The 22,859-nt window shown below is 41.6% G+C and overlaps 1 protein-coding gene across 6 annotated transcripts in view; it reads right to left on the reverse strand.

Moving 5' to 3' along the window:
- The window catches only part of RGS12 (regulator of G protein signaling 12), an 87,062-nt gene that overhangs the window by 19,874 nt on the left and 44,329 nt on the right, over positions 1 to 22,859 (reverse strand). For all 6 annotated transcript variants that reach the window (XM_082238502.1, XM_082238501.1, XM_082238505.1 and 3 more), the window contains 10 exons: positions 21,938 to 22,107; positions 20,830 to 20,922; positions 17,317 to 17,460; positions 15,747 to 15,917; positions 14,472 to 14,625; positions 13,984 to 14,072; positions 11,211 to 11,405; positions 10,049 to 10,122; positions 9,402 to 9,528; positions 6,461 to 6,557 (listed from right to left, as the gene is read on the reverse strand). In XM_082238502.1, coding sequence (XP_082094628.1) covers positions 6,461 to 6,557; positions 9,402 to 9,528; positions 10,049 to 10,122; positions 11,211 to 11,405; positions 13,984 to 14,072; positions 14,472 to 14,625; positions 15,747 to 15,917; positions 17,317 to 17,460; positions 20,830 to 20,922; positions 21,938 to 22,107 — 1,314 coding nt within the window. The remainder of the gene's footprint in view (positions 1 to 6,460; positions 6,558 to 9,401; positions 9,529 to 10,048; positions 10,123 to 11,210; positions 11,406 to 13,983; positions 14,073 to 14,471; positions 14,626 to 15,746; positions 15,918 to 17,316; positions 17,461 to 20,829; positions 20,923 to 21,937; positions 22,108 to 22,859) is intronic.

A 22,859-nucleotide genomic window follows, 5' to 3' on the forward strand; every position in this document is an offset into this window, starting at 1 on the left:
CGGATCAATTTGAATGAGTGTCATAAGCTAAGACAGAAATTACTATGAATATTATTTCGATTTCTTACCCACCCTTCACGGGGGTCCCAGGATGGGGTATAACAATTGTGCTGGACCTTGTCTATCCTGGATTTCTTGCTGGCTAGCTGCCTCCCTTTATGTGAGGTGCTACAAGACTTCAAACTTCTATTATTTTGGTTCCTATTCAGTAAGATATACTTTGATTTTATTTCCAACCCAGCTAGTGTTCTCTTCCCAAACTTTTATTTATGGGGCAGAGCAGCAGGAACCAAAGAAGTAGAACTGGTGCTCCTTCCTCTACCCAGAGCCTTTTTCAGAAACAGTCTGTTGAGCTACTCAGTTCTGGGTTTTCTAATGTAGGCAACCACTTACCACAGAGGATTTGGGTTTCCCTACAGGGTACAAAATAGGGACGTGGGTGGCGTTGTGGTCTAAACCACTGAGCCTAGGGCTTGCCGACTTGAAGGTCGGTGGTTCGAATCCCTGTGACGGGGTGAGCTCCCATTGCTCGGTCCCTGCTCCTGCCAACCTAGCAGTTTGAAAGCATGTCAAAGTGCAAGTAGATAAATAGGTACCGCTCCGGCGGGAAGGTACAGTGGTACCTCGCAAGACGAATGCCTCGCAAGACAAAAAACTCGCTAGACGAAAGGTTTTCCGTTTTCGATTTGCCTCGCAAGACGAATTTCACCTATGGGCTTGCTTCGCAAGACGAAAACGTCTCGCGACTTTGTTTCCTTTGTCTAAAAACAAAGACATGTTTTGTTTAGAAAGTTAATTTATTTTCCCTTCAATTTTTGAACTGCTCTTTACAGTATGTGTGACTTTAAAGAGCAGTTAATAAACTGTTGTTGTACCAAATTTGGCTTTGTTTGGACTTTTTTTGACCATAGGAACGCATTAATTGATTTTCAATGCATTCCTATGGGATTTCGTGATTCGCAAGACGAAAAATTCGCTAGACGACAAAACTTGCGGAACGAATTAATTTCGTCTTGCGGGGCACCACTGTAATGGCGTTTCCGTTAGCTGTTCTGGTTTCGCCAGAAGCAGCTTAGTCATGCTGGCCACATGACATGGAAAAACTGTCTGTGGATAAACGTCGGCTCCCTTGGTCAGTAAAACAAGATGAGCGCCACAAGCCCAGAGTCCGTTTGCGACTGGACTTAACTGTCAGGGGTTCTTTACCTATACCTTTACGGGGTACAAAGGGAGTTTGAGGAAGACGTTTAGGACCCTAAATCTGTCTGAGCACTAGGTGCTTTCAGCCCTACCTCTCAGTGGAAAAGTGGAGGCACCTGAAGCAAAGATGCCAGTTTCAGCCCAATGTTCACAAACATCCCCGAGGAAGGTTCAGACAAACTCGGTCCCACATTGAAAGACAAAGTGAAGAGTGTTGTGGGGCTGTGTGGGCTCCTTCCCCTGTGTGTGCAACCAGCATGTAAAGGGGTTCTGCATCCATATTGAGGCAATGATTTCATGTGATCTGTATGTTGAGTGAAGTGGCTTAACTAATACGAAGATTGGAATGCAGCTATCATTTGGCTTTTGCAATTCCCCAGATTTTGCACTATAGTTCTCAGCTATAAATAGATGCCAAAATTGCATTAAAATGTACTTACAAAACTGACTGATCCATCCATCCCTAGATAAATGCATATGGCCCCTCCACATATCAGCTGAAAATGTGTAGAAATTGGGGATGTTGCTAATACATTCATTATCAAAGGGGCACAGCTAGCCAATGTGACTAAAAGCCATAGAAGGGGGTGGGATATGTCAAGCTGTGCAAATAAACCTCCCCTTTCTGAGAAAAATGCACATCCACACAGTTTCACAGCCCCATAGTTGTTCACAGACATAACAGAACATTTTAAAACAACAAACTAAAATCAGCATCATCATCTAAACAAACAACATGGAACAAAATACTGGTGTTCAGACAGCATGAAAAGCACATCTATGCAGCATTAACAAACTTTCTGATGACTAGGAGGGAAGGGCCTAAACATTCCTCTGAGAGAGGGAATGCCAGAGCTAGGGACTACTACAGGGAAAGTCGTGTCCCAGGTACTCACCAAGTACAGCTCGGATGGTGAAAAGACCCAAAACATAAGATCTTACTATCATGAGAGTGGGAGTAGATGATCCTTCAGATATCCTGCACCCAAACTATTCAGGGGTTTCAAAGTAACAGCCAGCTATTTGAACTGTGCTCAAAAACATACAGGGAGTCAATGCACAGCAATGGAGTCCCAAGATCCCAATAAGGGGTCCTGTTAACAGACTACCAACAACACAGTAAACCCGCTGATGTTTACAAATAATCTTCAAAGTAGATTTCCCTTGCAAAGTGCAACCAAAGAATGTATAATAGTGGCCAGATCTGCTTTCCCCAGAAAGTTGGTACCCTAGCCAAAGCTTATTAGCCACAGTCACAATCTGAGTCCAGTAGCATGCCCAAACTATAAACCTGAGCTTTCAGAGGGAGCACTATGTTCTGTAACAGGCTGAATATCTATTCTCAGATTGGCTTTCCCATTGACCCAAACCACCTGTGTCTTGCCAGAATTAAGTCTTATCACATCACAGCCTCCAAACACTGGTTTAGAGTTTCAATTGACTCCCAAGTGCCTGATGGAAAAGAGAAATAGAACTGGATGTGAACTGCATACTGATGACACTATTCTCCAACACTACGGACAACTTCTCCCAGTGGTTTCTCACAGATGTCATGCAGGCCTCTCCAAGTGGCTTCATGTAGCATGGGGAACATGATGGAACTCAAATGAGCACGTCCCTTCTGGGATCTGCCCTCCAGTTTGCACTGGAACCAACACCAAACAGTGCCCACAAGTCAAATCTGTCAAAGCAGTCTAGAAGGATATCATAGTTTATTAGATCAAAAGTTTCTGAAAGGGCCAGCAAAACTAAAAGGAACACACTCCCCCGTCCGATTCCTAAACAAGCTGTCCACTAGCGCAACAAAGGCAGTTTCAGTACCAAAACCAGGTCTGCATCTAGAAAGAACATACAGTCTTGGAAATCGAATGCCTTGTGACTCGAACGTTTTGGCTCCTGAACGCTGCAAACCTGGAAGTGAGTTTTCCACTCTGTGAATGTTCTTTGGAACCCAAACATCTGATGCAGGTTTCACGGCTTCCAATTGGCTGCAAAATGTTCAGAAGCCACACCTTGGTTTCCAAATGTTTTGGAAGTCGAACGGAATTCTGGAACGGATTCCGTTTGACTTCCGAGGTACAACTGTATAATCTTGAGCCCCTTGCCCAAAAGTCTACAGTTACCCAGGATGATGGGATATAGCATCTTATTATTGGCTCTTTCAAGGTTAATGTAACCTTACTCTCAAGCACTAAATGTTCCATCTGGCCATTCCTCTCCACCAAAATTAGCCAAGAATGGACCAGAAGTGTAAATGGTCAAACACAAACCTCCAAGGAACAAACAGAAAAAGCAGATGTATCAGGTACATCCACAGACTCAGCAATTAACCTGTACTCCAAATAGGAATGAATACCAGCAATTTTAGCTGCACAGTGTTGTGCAAATTGGTCACAGCAGGTTAGCAATAATACCTCCCCATCAGACCAAGATAGAATAGGCTCTTTCCTACCTAGAATAGCTCCAGTGATCTACACTGAGCAAACATGAAGACAGTGATGTGGGTTTTATGGGGAATTTTGTATTGGGGAAATGTTTCCACTACCCTAGAGATCTGATTAAGCACATTAATTTGATTTGCATTTAGCAAAACACAACTAAAAAGCATTTCATGTTAATTTTAAATGCAATTTAAATATTTGAAAAGCTCTCCCCACAGCCAAAGGTGGGTGACTAGAAATATTTGATTAGGAAAAACATTCAGTAATATGACTGTAGTGTGGATTAAATGCTATGTTGTACTCAAGCCAATTCTAGCTTTACTTCAGCTGAAACCTACTGCTAGGCATACTCAGAGTAGGCTCAATGAAATCACTGACCTTACATAATTGAAGTCCACTGATTTCAATGGGTCTACTATGACTTAGTTGGATATCACCCTTGGAAATATTTTTATTGGAATACTTGTAAATGATAGCATATTCCCTTACATCAGTGGTTTTCAACCAGTGTGCCGTGGCAACCTGGGGTGCCTTGATTAATGGTCAGGGGTGCCACAGGCAACACTAGCCTCTGTCCCTCTTTCCTTCTCTCCCTTCTCAGATGCCCTCTTGCATCTCTGCCTCCTAAAGGCTTGCACAGCTATTTGTTGCAACAGCCCTGGCTACAAGCTTCCCAGGAGAATAGGGCTCTGGGGCTGGACAGGGGTGCTTCTCAGGCCCCTGTGGGGCAGTGCAAGGAGACACCTGTCTTTGGGGTGGGGGGGCAGCTCAGAGACCAGGGGGGCAGCAGTGGCTGCCCAGAGGACTCCCAAGGAGAGGAGAGGAGCGAGGAGGCTGAGGGAACCCTCCACAAGGGAGGGTGTTCAAAAAGGGGTGAGAGACTGCCAGCTCTGCAGGCAAGGAGTGACATAACTGGGCTCCTGAGCCCCACGGGGTGCCACAGAAATAATGTAGTTGGTCAAGGAAGCCATGGACCCAAAAAGGTTGAAAACCTCTGCCTTACATTATTTAGATTTTTTAAAGGCATGCATTTAAATCTATAAACATACTAATGTCCATGCCTGAATATAAGTAATTCCTTCAGAGGAGGAGGAGAAAATTAATTACAACTTTGATTTTAGTTTTGCCCAATTAATCTTCACTCAAAGTGTTGCTAACAATACATTTCTAAAGGTGGAAAAGCATATTAGTTGAAACTATCCCACTATTACTGCAATGCAATAGGCTCTAACCTAAGTCCCATCAGACATGTTGCATGCCTTCTTCTAGTATCACACTAGCTACCATCCCTTCTCCCTGGTCCACAGGAAACTATTGCCTCTAACGAGTGGGAGAAAGTGCTATAGCTTTATAATGTCAACTATTTTGATCATTTACCCATTTCTGGCACTAGGAAACACCTCCAGAACTGTCAGGAATCCATCTGGATCCTTCCGTCTCCAGGGGTAGACTATTTTAATAGCAACCCCTCTCCCTGCAAATAGAGGCTACAGAAAATCCATATTCATGACAAAGGAGTTATGCTAAACTCCCCCAATCTATACATGCACATATGCTTATGCTGTATATACATATATGGTACAATATGGGTGGGACCCAGTACAGTGGTGCCTCCCAAGATGAAAAGAATCCGTTCTGTGATTCTCTTCGTCTAGCGGTTTTTTCGTCTTGCGAAGGAAGCCCATTGAAGGATTAGCGGATTAGCGCTATTAGCGGCTTATCTGCTGATCGGATCAGCTGATAAGCGGCTTAGCGGCTTAGAAAAAGGGGGGGAAGGAAGAAAAAAAACAGCAGGAACTCGCAAGACATTGTCGTCTTGCAAAGCAAGCCCATAGGAAATTCGTTTTGCGAAGCACCTCCAAAACGGAAAACTCTTTCGTCTAGCGAGTTTTCCGTCTTGCGAGGCATTCGTCTTGCGGAGCACCACTGTATTAAGACAGGCCCATGGTTCCCATGCAGGCTTGGTCAATGAAATCAGCTCTGTAAGCTTGGTCAGGGAGATACTATCTGATGCCAAGATTTATTTATTTTAACAGAGCTTGCCAGAAAGGGCCTAGACAAAGAGGTGGATTCACAGCAGATTACTAAAGTTCCATCTCCCTGCCAATGTTAGCTTGCTGCTGCAATAGGAAACCTGGTAGACAAAGATGGGACAGATTAATCTTTTCTACCTCATCTAAGCAGCAAGTCTCTATCACACAAACCATACCGGATTGCCCATCCAGGATCAAGCCCTGGGTGCCTGATGTCTTATTGACCAAGCAATCCGCACCAGATGCTTCACAGCCAGGGTTGACTGCCAAAAGCTACAGAATATTGTGAGAAAAGGAACAGCTCTCATTTGACTGAATTTCCTTACCTGAAACACTCCCACTGCCTTGCCACTTTCTGCTCAACACACTGACTATAGTAGCGTTCAGATTTCCCACCTTACAATTCCCTAGCCCAATCTTCGGCCACCAACAGCAAGGATCCCTGTTCAGAACAGAGAAAGCAGCCAAATACAAAAACCAGAGTTCTAAAATACCCCTCTGATACAGTGCTAATAAAATTCCAGGTTTCTGCTTGCAGGTTTCAAACATTCCTGCACTTTTTATTCTTTATTTGGATAAAAAGTGTGACACTTACTGTAACAACTAAATGTAATTACTGTACTCACCTAAATGTAAATAGGTGATTACCGGCAACTACTTTTCTAGAAAAAAGCACTAGTTCTAAAACAGCTGAAGGGTGGCAGGTTGGGCAAGGCTGTATTTCTAGGAATGTGAAGTGAAGAAAGCAGTAGACGAATCAGAAATAACCATTTCAGATCTGCTTACCTTTTCCTTTTTTTGGTTGCCTTTCATCTAGAATAACCCGTTGTCCATCAAGATTAGAGATGGGAACACCAAGATCTAATGGTTCCTGTTCACCATTCTGTGGTCAAATTTTGATAAAACAAACTAATTTTAAGTTCTTGTCTGATAAATTCACTATATAACAAAGAATTGCTGTACATAAGTTATCAGCTAGAGACTGGGGAAGCCATCTTCATTTACCTGCTGGAGCATCTCCCTGTGAGAAGTTATTGTGTCCACCTGGTGGCTCTAAGGAGACTATTTAACCTCTAGAAACCAAAGGCTAAAGGGGTCTGTGAGGAGGAGGATAGCTAATTATAAGTAGCAATTCCACCTCAAGTAAAAATAGCTAGCTATTTTACATTTTATTTGATCATCCTGAAGTATTACTGCTTGGATGTATTTTAGTGGGCTCTGTGTGATTTCAATGTAACTATTGATAGTGTGTTTTACTCAAACAATTGTAAGAATGGAAATGGGACATTACTGACTTGTCCAAAGCAGAATAAAATTGTTATGCCCTCCCAGCTTTGGCTCCTTGAACAGATTCTTTTATGAGTAGTCAATTTGATATTTTATGTGCTGCTGTGCTAACCCATTCTCTTGAGTTGGGCAATCCCAGGGAAAATGCAAAATATAGGGGATTAGCTCCTTACACGGCAAAGTTTATTAATTGCTAGAACAGTTCAGCAACCTGACCACCAACTATATCAAATAGAATTGAAAAAAATAGCTGTACTGTTAAATTGGCATGGGACCTGCTGGTGAAGGACAGGTAATAACTTTCTTAATAAAAATAATGATAGTAAAAAATCTAGGTCATAGTTACTATGATTTTTACTCTGGGAAACATCTGAGTTAAAACATAACCAAAAAGCCATCAACAAGGATCCCAGCTTGGGAGAAGATGCAATCCAGTGACAACGACTGGTTTTTGGGACAGGTCAGTCTGTAGGATGGTGGCAAAGCAATCTGAAATTATTAATAAGCTGATTTGTAAGTTATACCAAGGTTCTGCTTGGTGAAGAGGTGAAGCTGCTTGGTAAGATCAGGTTCACAGCCTGGGGTGCTTCAAGATCCAGCTGTGTCACTGGAGACTCATCTGGCATGACTTGTTTTTGGGAAACCCGTGCTGGGTCTTACTAATCACAGTATCCTTTTCTAAGTGCTCACAGACCAACCATTTAATTATCAGTTCTAGGACCTTTTCTGGTATCAATGTCAAGCTGACCAGTCAGAAGTTACCAGGGTCATCTTTTCCTCCCTTTCTGAATTGCCCTCCAGTCTGCAGGGACCTCACCTGTTCTCCAAGAATTCTCAAAGATGATAGACAGAGGCTCAGAGATCACACTCACAAGCTCTTTTTGTACCTTTGGGTGCAGCTCATCAGGCCCTGGAGATGTGAATTCATTTAAACTACCTAGGTGTTCTTTTCCTTTCTTGGATTGCAGTTCCCTCCTAGCATCATTTATTCTGTTATCATGTTGGAGCACAAGTCCTTGATCTATGGTTGACAGCTCCACCCTAAATCCTGCTTGTGCCTCTGCTAGAATGTCTTCCTGATTCATCCAATCCACTAGTTTATTACAGAGGTGGGCAGCGTCTAGTTTACTAATTATACTTTAAAGAGTCTATAATTAGATGGTTCAGATCTATTCCCTTTCTTATATTGTGGTATGATAATTGCTAATCCCCAATTGTCAGGAATAATTGCTGACTGATCGATGCTGGTAAACAAGGCGACTAGCGGTTGGGCCCACTATTCAACACTGGCTTTAAATAGCTCAGAAGGAATATTATCTACCCTAGGACTTTGCCTTGTTTGAGATTTACAGTAAACTGACACACTTCCTCTACAGCAGGCATGTCCAAAGTCTATTTCGGGGGTCTAATCTGGCCTGCCAGCCGATTTAATCCAGCCCCCCATGGCAGTATATGTCCTGGGGTAAAATCCTAAAAAAAGCTCAGCAACTCTGGTCGGCCCTCACGCACGTTCACTTCATCAAATCTGGCCCTCTTTGAAAAAAGTTTGGGCACCCCTGCTCTATAGTAACTGAGGGCCATTCTGGGCTAGCACTGCTTGTGATTTTTGGTTGGTTGCTTGGATATAGAGAATGGAAATTTGTTTCCCAGACCCCAGTCGGATAGCATATTCCACTTCAGATGGGGTGCTTTACCATTCTTTTGCAACTACTCTCCAAAAGGTGGGTGAATCTCTCCTCAAGGAGGCTTCTATTAAGCATTGCCATGCTTCCCTTTGAACCTGATTCTTTTTAAAATATATCAGAGATTTGTATGTCCTCTTAAGTTTGAACCACGCTGCCGGAAGTGCGGTTAGATTAGCTGCCCTATAAATCTTTAATTGTTGTATGTTTCATGGCAATACATTCCTGATCTGCCCAGGTTTACTGGGCTGTGAAGACCACTGTCCTACCTTTTTTGGACTCAGACAGATCTGAAGATAAGAGATCATATCCTAAAACAAAGCTATTCATGTTTCAGGAGAAGAGGTATTTAATAGGGTGTCTCGCATGAATAATAGTGTTAACACACATATTATTGCTATCTACCTTTACTTTCTATTCTTTCGGATTTGATAACCGCAAAAGTAAATGCACACATGCATCTAGGGTCTTCAAACATATATCAGTAATAGAAAAAGAGAGTTCAGAAGTAAAGGATAATGGTGTCCCAAATAAGCTTAAAAATCTTGTATATTAAGTGGGATCAAAGTAACTGACAAATAGGTGTTTTGTTTTTCTAAAAAAAAACCCGGAATGAAATGCGTTGACTGTATTATTTGTACTTCAATATATGGTGCTTCCTATATAAAGGTATTACAAATATGCTATAAAAAACCTGTATATTCTTCTGCAGATAAGCAAAGCTAAAGATTTTAAACATATTCTAATAAATTACTTACTAGCCTTGCCACAAGATTATTAAGATTTAAACCATATTTTGCAACCACTGGTCGAAGGACTTCTGTTACTGGTTTGGTAGGTTTAGCTTTTAAGCCAACAGATCTATTGATAGGAATGAGATCCAACCTAAAATATATGAAAACATTCAGTAAGTCTTTGCCATTAAAAGCCATTCAGAACATATAAGAAATCTGCAATCGTGTTAGGGTATCTGAATACATGAGAAGCTGTGAACAATGTATTTTGTTCAGTGTAGCTTCACTTATAGGCGCATCAGTTTTACAGATCTACTGCACCCTTTGCGTTCTTGAGAAAGACTGCAGTTATTGTCTCTGCAGCAATTGCCCCAAAGGTGCTGTTCTGGTACAACATCAAGAGTAGCTTCTGTCGAAGAAGCTGAAAACCAAATGAACTCTGCTGCCTTGCCTGCCCTGCCGCTGGTGGAGAAGCAGCGCTGGCAGTGGCGCCAGTTTCCGGTGAGATCTCTCACCGAAATCTTGTGAGATCTCACAGAGCACACAAGATCTTGTGAGATTTCAGCGGTATCTCACGAGATCTCATGCTCCTGTTCTGCCTCAGGCAGAGAAATGGGACACAATGTGCTATCAACTTTAAAAGCCACAGGAGAAGGAGGTTTTTCCCTTACCGAAATAAAGTTCTCTTTTCTAAACGAAGAGCTCGAGAATCCAGAATGCTGCTGTCCTGATGCAATACAAGTGGCTACAACCATAGAAGGAACAGAAGAACATGGTAATAGAAATGGTATTTAGGGGGGAAATTAATCTATCAAAAACGGGAAACAGCCTTACTTTCAGTACAGAGCAAACTACTACTTAGGACTTTTCTGAGATTTTGTGGAATACATATATATCCATATTTCAAGGTGATTCCTCATGCCTACCTGCTTTGTTGGGAATAGCTGAGGAAGAGGATTGCAAACTCCACACCTTTCTAACACCTAAGGAACCAAGTGCAGAAACTGCCTCCTCCTCCCTCTCCCACTCATTATGGGAAATATTGTACAAGAGCAGTATGTGCGTATGTATGCAACATATTTTAAAATTATGTTCTCATTTTGTGTTAATGTACATAACATTATTATTAAAAGCAATGTCATGCAATATCAGAAATAAATGCAGATAAAGAAAGTGACAAAGGATTTTGGAAATTCATAACGACTCCACCTGCCAATCGCCCTGTGACTGCAGAGCTGATGGGAGGCATGAGACCAAGGTCTCCTGGTAGACTACACACCCTGCCTCCCAGGAACCTGGATTCTTCTCTTGGCCAATGAAGAATCAGTTGCTCCAATGCTTGCTTTCCTCTTCCCTCCCTATTCCCTTTTCCTTTTCTCTCATCTCCCCATATAAGCACATTCAACCATGTTGATCTGTGATATTGGCACTTTTAGAAGTGCCACGTAATGTTTGTTCTTCACATGCAAGAAACTGATCCTTCGGTGTACCTATAATCTGGTATCCCCTGTCCTTCATGGTATCCTTCATAGTATTGTTTTTACTGTCAGCTGTTTAAGCAATCCTACTCAAACATTTTCTGACATGTATTTTAATATGTATTTGATTATGTATAGTTTAAAACCTGCTGATTTTATTTATATTTTAATTTTTTCTTTTGTGAACTTGTTTTTAACATCTGACTTTATCAGTACTTTTAAAGTATGTTTCATATGTTATGTAAACAACTTGTAGGTTTTGATAACTAAGTGGTATACAAATCCTGTTAAATAAAACAAAATGTCTGCTAGACTGTGAACATGCAAGCAATGCTTAGAATACCAAATTAAGTACCTTGTCTCCACCAATTAGAAACAAATCTACTGCAGCTATGTTAATGCCTTGTTTCTCACAGAATCCAGATAACATTTCTTTGATTGAGAATCCAGCTTTAACAGCCATTGTATATGATGAGCCATCTGGAAGGCTTATATGGCAGCATTTAGAAGTCTTCTCTTTCTCAGTTGCAGATGCCCTATAGGAGTCAAACTTTCAAGAGACAAGACCGCAGGTTAATATTCAACGTGAAATGAAAATAACAAGCAGAGAAGAAAGGCTACTTGGAAAACAGCAGAACAAGCCAAATACCACTGTATGTTTTGTAAAGAAAAATACTTGATGTTTAACTTTCCTTTGTTAAATTATTGTGCAAGGAGAATTAAATATTGTTAGTCTCTTATAGGAAGCTGCCATTCTACACACTACTCTCTCCTTGTTAATGAGGGCTAGCAGGGATGAAAGAGTTACAGATAGGTAGCCGTGTTGGTCTGCCATAGTCAGAATAAAAAAATTCCTTCCAGTAGCACCTTAAAGACCAACTATGTTAGTTCTTGGTATGAGCTTTCGTGTGCATGCACACTTCTTCAGATGTGTATCTGAAGAAGTGTGCATGCACACGAAAGCTCATACCAAGAACTAACTTAGTTGGCCTTTAAGGTGCTACTGGAAGGAATTTTTTTATTTTGACTAGGGATGAAAGAGTCAAGCCTTATGGTGAACTATACCTGCAACACATTTTTTATCTATAAGTATTTTTGCATGTATAGTATTGTTGCATGTTTATGTGCTCTTAAGAAGGATCTAAGAAGGATGTTGACAAGCTGGAATGCGTGCAGAGGTGGGCAACCAAGTTGACCAAGGGTCTGGAAACCAAGCCTTATGAAGAACGGTTGAAGAAGATGGGTATGTTTAGCCTGGGAAAGAGGAGACTGAGAGGAGATATGGTAACCATCTTCAAGTATCTCAAAGCCTGTTACAAGCAAGAGGGAACAAGCTTGTTTTCTCCTGCTCTGGAGCGTAAGACTCGAACCAATGGCTTCAAGTTACAAGAAAGGAGATTCTGACTAAACATCAGGAAGAACTTTCTGACAGCAAGAACTGTTAGACAGTGGAATGGACTCCCTTGGGAGATTGTAGACTCTCCTTCCTTAGAGGCTTTTAAGCAGAGGTTGGGTGGCCATCTGTCATGGATGCTTAATTGGGATTCCTGAATTGTAGAGAGTTGGACTAGATGACCCTTGAAGTCCCTTCCAACTCTACAATTCTATTCTACGTTTCTATGATTCTTTATTTTAGGAAAACATATGCGCAGCAATGCATATGCTTCAGCATATATTAATGTGTATAAAAATGTTAAAACTATTAGTCAGCCAACTATATATTCAATATCAAACAACCTGAGCATCAAAGAGGCACATGAAATGCAAAATATTATTACAAAACACAAATGTTTAGGGTGCTAGGCTAGAAAAAAATGTCTTATAAATGCAAATTACTACAGTATGCAATATAATTCTCACTAGAGCATACTTCCTTCAGATAAAATACATAGTTTAGTGATAGATCGCCTGCTTGCATGTAGCAGATTCTGGGTTCAGTCCATGGCATCTCCAGTTAAAGCAACAGGGGATGTGAAAGACCTTTATGTCCCTACTTGATAACGTTTTTAAAGTAATGCGAATGACCCTTTCAAAGATAAGCAGCAAGCTCCATTGAATTATGAGTTAAGCCAGTGTTTTTCAACCACTGTTCCGTGGCACACTAGTGTGCCGCGAGATGTTGCCTGGTGTGCCGTGGGGAAAATTGAAAAATTCGAAAGATTTTTTTAAAAAATAATGTCACATTTTCGCCCACTAGGCGGGCGCCGGACTGTGTCCACCCTATTTTCCATCCGTCCTGGGTGGGGATCAGATCGGATGGGATCGGATGAGAGTGGACAGGCGGTCCGCTCTCATCCGATTCCACATAGAGAGCAGCGGGGCTCTGACATCTCCCTCTCCGCACAGAGTGCAGAGACGGAGCTGTCATCTGCCGGCTCAGCGGGGATCAGCGGATCGATCCCCGCTGAGCAGAGAACAGTCCGCGACATTTTTGTTTGCCATTAAAGAAAAAAATATTAAACCATGCTTGAATGTCGGAACTGGTTACTAAAATTTTTGAATCCACCACTGATGTTAAGTGTTTGTGTTTATTTGATTTGTGTTTATTTGATTCCTATTCAGGAGAATTACTTTATATATAGTCAATATAGGCACAGAGTTAAATTTTTTAACATTTTCTAATGGTGGTGTGCCTCGTGATTTTTTTCATGAAACAAGTGTGCCTTTGTCCAAAAAAGGTTGAAAAACACTGAGTTAAGCATATGCCATGGATATCAAAGGGCCTTCAAAATGTTTAACTTTGGCCAGGCTGTGTTCAGTGTGATTTGCTGTCTTAAAAAAAAACAAAAAAAACTTTCACCTTTCATTTTATACGTATATATGTATATATACGCACGCACGCACGCACGCATATTTTCAATTATAGTAGCAAATTATTGAATGTAGCTGCATTTTGATTATCTATACTATTTAAAATGCAAAACTTGTTCTCTCCTTTAACATTCGCACATTATTTTTACATAATGAAACACCACATCCTATTTTCTGTCTGGCAGCTGGACTTTTGCCTACCAAGCAGTATTTTTCTGACTCATCTCCGGGTGTTTTAACTTAGGGAGTACAGTTATTCAAGTTTTTACCCCCATGCTCTCCCTGACATATTTATGGTCCTAATATGCAAGCCTTACCATTTCAAGACTTGCAGATGATGACAATGAGTCTTGAGAAGCATGTCTGTAGGACAATCCATTGGCATGAGAGGAATCTGTACAGCAATCTTAAAAACACGGATAGTGCAATTAATTTAAACATATAGTAACAATCTTATTAGACAACTTTAAATCACCAGAGCAGAATTTTCAAATAAAACGCTGAGTACATGTCCCGTGTAGAATTATGGAAACAGCTTCCTAATCATGCTTTAAGATAAAAAAAAACATAATGCTCTGTCCACTGCAGTCAACTAAACATGCTTGAGACTATAAACAGTGTCTATAATTCTATGTTTGCAAATTAAGCTGCTGTGACCATCAAAAGTATGGAACTCTGAACAAGAAGCTTCAAATATGGCTATGACTTATGTTGTAGAGATGTTCAGACTTCAGACGAATAATACCGTTAGTAATCATAATGATAATATCATTAATAATATTATTATTTTAATATTAAAACTTACCTTTGGGATAATCACCATTCTCCTTTTTCTTCTGAGATCTCCCCAAACTCTTGCTTCTAGACCACGAAAAAAATGTTCCTTTTTTTTTCCTTTCAAGGTCTTCCTCTCCCGATTCTTCATTTAAAGATCGCCCAGACTTGGATTTTCCACTTAACTATCATAATGTAATTTTTAAAAAAGAAAAACAGCTGGAAATGTTGTGCTAATTTAATCAGAGCAGCACTTATACTTTCCGATATAGCTAATTATTATAGCCCAATTCACAACTAACCTTTCATACAAGTGACTGCCCCAACAAGCCGTGGGCTCTCTCTTCTTTCCCTTCGCATGTGACAAGAGAGCACACTCCACTTCCTGCTTCTCCTTCCCAAAAAACTCCTTCCAAGCAACTCCTCCTCTTCTGTCTGCTCATCCCCATTCTCTCTGCTATTCCAAGCCTAGTTTTAAAAGGTGAATTTTCCTGTAGTAATCTCCATTGGCACAGACACAAGGATTTCCCCTGCTGGGCCAGCTTAATGGCTTCTATCCAGGTGAGACCCTGGCCTGGAAAGGGAACTTAGCCCATAATTTTTCCACTGACCTAACTTCTTCCCTTCAATACTCCAAAAATCAGCTAAATCCTACCCCTTTCTTATTTTCTAACATTCACAAACTCTAGCAGTTATGGGTGCCCTTGCAACCCAAACTCTGTTGCCCCAAATCTGTAAGTTCTGTAAATTCTTGCACCAATACAGACATCATGTGGAACTGCAACTTCTGATCTTTTGCTGTGGTGCTAGAAAAAATAGAAGGAAGGTGGCAAAATAAAAGCTTGAGGCTCACTTTAGCACATTCAATACATCTGACCCAGACCCTCATGTCAACATAGGGCACTACAGTGGTGCCCCGCAAGACGAATGCCTCGCAAGACGGAAAACTTGCTAGACGAAAGAGTTTTCCGTTTTGGAGGTGCTTCGCAAAACGAATTTCCTATGGTCTTGCGAGTTCCTGCTGGTTCCCCCCCCCTTTTTCTAAGCCGCTAAGCCGCTTATCAGCTGATCCGATCAGCAGATAAGCCGCTAAAAGCCGCTAAAAGCGCTAATCCACTAATCCTTCAATGGGCTTGCTTCGCAAGACGAAAAAACCGCTAGACGAAGAGAAGCACAGAACGGATTCTTTTCGTCTTGCGAGGCACCACTGTATAAGCAAAAGTGGTTACATTTTCCTATACATCCAGAAAATCAACAAACAAAAAACGCTTGATTGTAAATGATTGGTCATGTAAGAGACAGAAACCTTTTTTGGTGTTGATCTCTCAGAACCAAAGCTGTGTTTAGAAGTGGGGCTGCTGGGAGCGTACTGTGGATCAGGAACAGGGCGACCTTCTACTTCTGCCAAAATACAGTCTTGGTAAAGTGGAGATTTCAGAAAACGTGTATAACTGTCAAACTTCATCAAGTTGAAAATCTGAGAAGCAAACACATCAACATCTCAAAAACAACAACACTGAATAAAGCTTTTGCAAGCATCGTTTTTTTTTAAATGCTAAACATTAGCATAATGATAGTAATTTGTCCTAAGAGTGCTTGCAGTTTAAGAAGAAAATGGAAGCTACATCTAATTTCCGTGAACTGTTGTAAATAAAATAAGTTCCTGCACAACTGCAAATAAAAGACTATTGTCATAAATGTTACCATGTCAATGACTTTTACACTCCAGTGTTTTCAAGAAGAGAGATTGTGCTTACTACTTAAAAGTGCTTAATTTTAAAAAGTCCTTCATTTTGGCTGAATCTGATCCATGGCACCAGGAAAACTGAAGTTCATATCCTTGGTGCATATGAGCAGATTCTGTTACCTTCCCTGCATTAAAAAAACAACCTGTCCAATATATCTGTATCTATATCTGTATCTCTTGGGGAAATGCTGGTTGGAGACACTGCAGAACAACTGGGATTTCTTATTCTGGGTAACTGAAAAACTAAAGACTTGAAAGTTTTACCAGTTTATGTTTAATGTTGTACATCGCATTACATTAAATCTAATATGATGAAGAGTATCTCAAAAATGTTGTGAAAATAATTTGATGAATTCACTTCTCTCTGCACCTTCTAGATATTTTGCTCATTTCTGCTTTGTGATATTGCACCTCTGGTGTATTCTTTTCCCTTGGAGGTTTTTAAGCAGAGGCTGGGTGGCCATCTGTCATGTGTGCTTTAGCTGAGATTTCTGCATTGCAGGGGGTTGGTCTAGATGACCCTCAGAGTCCCTTCCAACTCTACTGTTCTATGATTCTGTGAAATTATGAATGGGACTGAGTGTGAGTGGAAGAGAAGCATCGAGCCTAGAACTGGAGAAAAAACCCATACCATGTACATCTAAATGCATGCGCAGTGAGTCTGCTCTGGTTCTGCATTCCCTCCGTTTTAGTCAGATGCACAGCTTTCTCTTAATCGCTGAGATTGGGAGTGAAAGCTGCCACTCATCCATTTCACAACAGTGTTGCTGGCTATCACAAAAGCCAACCAATCACAAACACCCTCCCCTTTCAGAACAGTTTTTCAAGTTAAATAAAATCTGGTTTTATTTAAGGTAACAAATAAATGTTTAACTGGATAACTTGCAAAGCTATTGGGGTGCAGAGGAGTGCAGAGGGATAAAGACGAAAGCAGGCTAGGAAGACAAGCATGTGCATAATCTGAGGCGTGCAAGCTGTGGGAAGCGATCTTTACCCAGTAGCAGGGGGTGGAAAGCACATTTTCACCCACCCACAGCTATGCCCAACATTTTTCGTGTTACATCACATCACGAGCAAAGTCTCTCTTATAAGCTCTCCAAAACATACTTTCTAACATTTAAAAAATCACCTGAAGCTGTTGATCCTTGAACATATCTGGATGTGGTGCATTGAGAACATCATCTGCCAACTGTGCTTGGCTATCAATATTAACCGGGGTTGTAGCTTTGCTACATAAAAACTTATTAAAGATCTCCCGAGCTCTGAAAGAAAGCTACAAAGCACAAGTCCTGTTATTGACCTGGAAGCAAAACAACTTGCAAAGTAATTAAGGAATCAGGGTCAAACAAGATGTGGTGTTAAATGTGTGAATGCATTTAACATGTCTAACATTTTTTCTTTTAAATAAGAGCAGCTTGGGGGCATCAGGATCAGGACTGCAGCACACAAGGAGAAAATACTTAATCCCTCCCCACTAGCACCCACCTGAAACAGCAATTTCTCCCTGGGTGGGGGGATTTTCATTGATAACTATGATGTGGGGGAAAGATTAAAATCCCTACATGCAGCCCCCAGCCCCAGTCCTCATTGCCCAGTAAAAAGGTAAAGATAAAGGTACCCTGGCCATTAGGTCCAGTCGCAGATGACTTTGGGGTTGCACACTCATCTTAGCTCTATAGGCCGAGGGACCCGGCGTTCGTCCGCAGACAGCATCCAGGTCATGAGGCCAGCACAACTAATCCGCATCTTGCGAAACCAGAGCAGTGCACGGAAATGCCGTTTACCTTCCCGCCGGAGCGGTACCTATTTATCTATTTGCACTTGAAGTGCTTTTGAACTGTGAGGTGGGCAGGAGCTGTGACTGAACAACGGGAGCTCACCCCGTCGCAGGGATTCAAACCGCCGACCTTCTGATCAGCAAGTCCTAGGCTCTGTGGTTTAGACCACAGAGCTACCCCATTGCCCAGTACCTCATATTTAAAATAAAAACTAGACACTTCCAAGAATTCACAAATTTAGTATCACATTGAGTCTGGCCCTCATCAGACATTTTTAACAGTCCAACAGGGCTCCCAGAATATCCTGCCAGGGCTCTCCCCCTGGGTGTTAGGGCAGCCTTGTGTGACTGTAGAGTGGCAATGAGAAACCCTGGCACAGATGGTGGTCTGGTCTGCAGCAGTTACCTTGCATTTGCTACTATTACTCTTTCACCAACTGAAAATAATTTACCAGTCCAGAGAAAGTTTCAAACAGAGAGTCCCATTTTTTCCTCAGACCAAGACCTCCCATCCAAATGGTTAAGACCTTAGAACCAGAGCCTAAGATGCTCTCCAGATTAAGAGCAGCTAAACTCTCAGAGAACAGAACCCTCTCAAAGATACAACACAGCTCCAAAGAGATAGTAAAGTATTAACTCATACATTGATTCCCTTTACAAATAATAAATATATGTAAGAATAAAAGTGTTCTCCACCTGTGAGTTCCATGGTTCTTGAGAATAAAGGGTCTATAATGTTTTAGATCAACCAAACATTTGCATATACTGATGACATTGAGTGACTGTGTGCCTCAATGTTTATTTAAGAAATAAAATTATGCCATATAGTAAAAAAGAAGAAAAAAAAGGGAAAGGTCATTCAAGCTCTGCCCTTTAGATACTTCCAGCTTATGAGATATCATTTCAAGGGGGCAAGTTGCCAAACCCTAGAGTAAAAGCAATCCAAATTCTTGAGATTGAAGGTCTTCTAGGTTTTGGCAACAGAACCCTGGGCTGCTGTTGATGAAAGATAAGCTCTTTGCTTTTCAAAACCCATTCTGCTTCCATATACAGTTTCAGAAGTGCCAGGTGGAAAGATGGAGTAATAGTTTGTTTAGTTATCAAATAGATCTTTGTACTTTCGTCCATCCAGGCTGTGACATGGTTTACATTTTTTATTCTTTCTTTTCCAACTTTTTGTTATGTCTGCACTTTTCTTTAAACAAATCAATAAAATATTAAATATACATATAATAAAAGAACTCTCTTTCATTTGAAGAAAACCTATTAGTTCTGGTTGAAAAAAAGTTATGCGCTACAGGTTTGTCATGAGGCCTGTTTTCCAAAACAAAGTGACCAAGAAAATAGGCTTTTTAGGTACACACAGGCCCCACTTTCTCAACATGGTATGTTCCCAGGAAATCATTCGTTCCCATAAAATTGTTCATTAGGCAAGAATTCACATAACAAGTCAATGATTTCCATTATTTTCTATGGAAACATTTCTAATCCATGCTTTCTCTCCCCATGCATTCTGCCTGAAACAGCTTCAGCCAATCAGCAAAAGCCAAATGAAGGAAAAACTGATTTGTTCAATTTCCACTCCTCCCTCCCTCCATCCCTTCCCTGGTTTCTGCCCAAAATGACTGCTGCTGACTAGCAAGCCACAAACAAGTAAACAGGTTGGCCAACTCCAGCTGTTCGGATCTCTGAATCAGCCGTTGGTTTAGAGAGGTTGGGGCATTAATTCCTTGTGTTTGGGTAACTGAAATTTCGGATAACTAGCTTTCCAGCAGAGGGACCTGTGTGTGTGTTGTATATCAGGTCCGTGTCAGAAGGGGAAGGCAACTCTTTGCAGCATTTGTTGTGCCCCTTTTCACAACAGCCCCCTCCATGCTTACAGCCAATGTGTTGAGGGGGCAGTCTAACTGCACCTGCTGGCCCTACCCCCAGTCCCAACACCTGTGTACCTCCCCACCCCTCCCTGACATCTCAGCATTGCACATAATGTTTGCAAGTAAGCCCCACTCAGTGTATAAGTGTCAGCAATGGGGTTGGCAGGCAGACTTCTGCTGCCCACTCCATATTTCGACTTCAATTGGACTGCAATATGCATATTTCACATATTTGATTACAGCTTAATGTGCTGTTCTGAAAAATAGTGAGTGAATGAATGACTGATGGGGCAGGACAGCTTTCCTCACCAGGGTCTAGGAGGCCCCTGTGATATCTTGAGAGAGAGCCTCCAGAGCCCTTGCACAACCCGCCCAGAGCTCTTTCCATGTGGCCTTCCAGGCTCTGGGAAGTTGTTGCATGATTTTGTGGGGCTGTCCGATATCTCACAACATCTCAGGTGGCAGGCACAGTTCTGGGGGTCGTGCAATCCCCGAGGGAATTAACACCTGCATAAAAGTAACCCCCAGGGAAAGTAACTACCTGCTTGGTCAGTTTGTTCTGAAAGAGGGGCACTGTGGCAATATTAAATGCCACATCCTTTTGCTTAAACTTGTCCTGCCTTTCACTCTTCTATTGCAAAGCCAGTGCCAGTGGTACTTATGTGGCCACTGGGCCAGGCATTTCCCAGCTCCCACATATGCCTAGTGTATGCTGAAGCCTTACCAATGGCATAAGCATGAGAGAAGGGCAGGGTGGATGGATCTCACCCAAAGGAGGGGGGAATTGTTGCATAGAATCTCAAACATTTACAGTTGTATTCTCCTGATACGCCATTCACCTCGGTTCAGGAAAAGGAACCCTGAACTGAGAAGCCTTAGGGCTTACCCCAACCAAGCTAAAACCATGAAGACCTTCTCCAGAAAATTATACAGCACTAAGTTACTAGTAGTTCATATATAACATAAGCAGCACACGGCCACATGGTCCTACCTCTTTTTTGTCATGAGCGGATATGTGGTTAAAATATTCACAGGCCTGCCAGAATAAAATATTTTCTTCACTAAATTCCTTCCGTAAAAATTCCTAGAAAAAGAAAAGTGATTAGCTGTCACTCAAAGATGGCCTGATTCAAAAGTAATTACAATATTCCAGAGACTGTTAGGTCTCAATTTCTTTACCTGTAAGTAATTTTTCCATAGAGGGGAGTCTGGGAGATGGTCCAATGATAGTTTTTCAATGAAACAATAATTTCCTGTACTTCACACTTTCATTAACTGATAGCCCACTTCACTCACTGAACAAAAAGTGGGGCTGACCTGTTGACTTGTTGACCTGTTGACTTTGCCTCCAACACTGAGCAGCCAGGCTAGCCCTGCCTACAACTTGTGCGCATTGAGCATTGCTGCTTATGCATAGGTGTTCCTCTTCAGGAGGCTTGTGATCAATGCATGGAAGTTGGCGGCTGGGGAGAGTCCGGCCGTGTGAAGTTGAGGGCATGGCCGGCAGTGTAGCCCGACTCATGTTCTATTCATGGAGCCCCTTCATGTGATACACACACGGGTTCTGTAGACTTCACATTGCTGGAATTAGGATTCAATCTAAGATTTGCCCAGCAATCTCTTTAATTAGCCCCGCTGATTACAAGAAACTGCTCACAATACTCATTTTAAAGAATGCTGCACCCCTTTTCAAGCAATAATCACTTTTCCTGAGGATTAAAATAAATAAATAAATGACACCCCCACATGGTTGCATGTAAGTGACAGTACAAGCTAATATGCAAGTCTTTAGAAAAAGCAGTCTTTTTCATGTTCATGGAGGAAGCTTGAAATTTCTAGTACAAATATAATTTAACTGGTATTTGCACACCACTATTTTTATCCTGGTAGGAAAATTTTTTGACAGGCTTCGTTTAGACTTTTGGAAACATAAAACGGGCCCAATGCAACAAAAATGAGTGTATTTAATGCAGGAGATTTTACATTGGAGTTAATTCTCTTTTTGAAATAAGCTAGATTTTATGCACAATTTGTGTTGGATACTTTTTGTCTACGTTAATATAAATACCAAAAAAGTTAGCATTTTGTCTCTTACTTACAGAGAAATATCTTACACCCACTGGGTCCTGTAGAAGCCGCTCAAACGAAACCGCCCAACTTGCAACTCTTCTTTCCCGATGTCGCCGGCAGCTCTGGACGCTGGGGAGGCTGGCATTGCTGCTGAGGCTATTATCACTGACACAATCTTTCAAATCTGTGTTATTTAGCTCTGTTGCGGGAAGAAATAACCAATTAATTTATCAGCAAATTACAAAAATGCAAACTTTTCAGAAAATAAATTTCAGCTACAATTTCTGTATTAAACTATTGTTCTGACATCACTATTGAACAGGAGAGCAGAATCCTGCAGAATCAGAACTTGGACCTCACAAGCTCCTCTCTCACTTGTAACCTGTACAAAACAGACTATCCCTCCCCTCCAGTGAAGTAATGCAGACTTTTTCCAATTTGATTAGAGCCCAGGATGCATATGATCACCATAGGTTCAAACACATCTTTGTGTCTACCATGTGGCTATCACTAAGCTGATGAAACCCAGCCCTATCTCACCGTTCTACTGGTACCAGGAGAAGCAATGAAAGCGCTGAACCAGCGTCCGGAGGTCCAAGGGGTCTTCCTGGCGAGGAAAACCTATGCCTGCCTTGGGCTAGTGCAGCAGCTACATCCACTGCTGGACTGATAGATAATTGATTATTGCATTTCTCTTTTGTTTTTGTGTGTGTCAAAGTTATAGAATTGTTTTATTGTAGAGTGGTGCCCCGCAAGACGAATGCCTCGCAAGACGGAAAACTCACTAGACGAAAGAGTTTTCCGTTTTGGAGGTGCTTCGCAAGACGACAATGTCTTGCGAGTTCCTGCTGGTTTTTATTCCTCCCCCCCTTTTTCTAAGCCGCTTATCAGCTGATCCGATCAGCAGATAAGCCGCTAAAAGCCGCTAATAGCGCTAATCCGTCAATGGAC

This window comes from Podarcis vaucheri, assembly GCF_965113315.1.
Source record: "Podarcis vaucheri genome assembly, chromosome: 9".
In the NCBI taxonomy this organism is placed as follows: Eukaryota; Metazoa; Chordata; class Lepidosauria; order Squamata; family Lacertidae; genus Podarcis; species Podarcis vaucheri.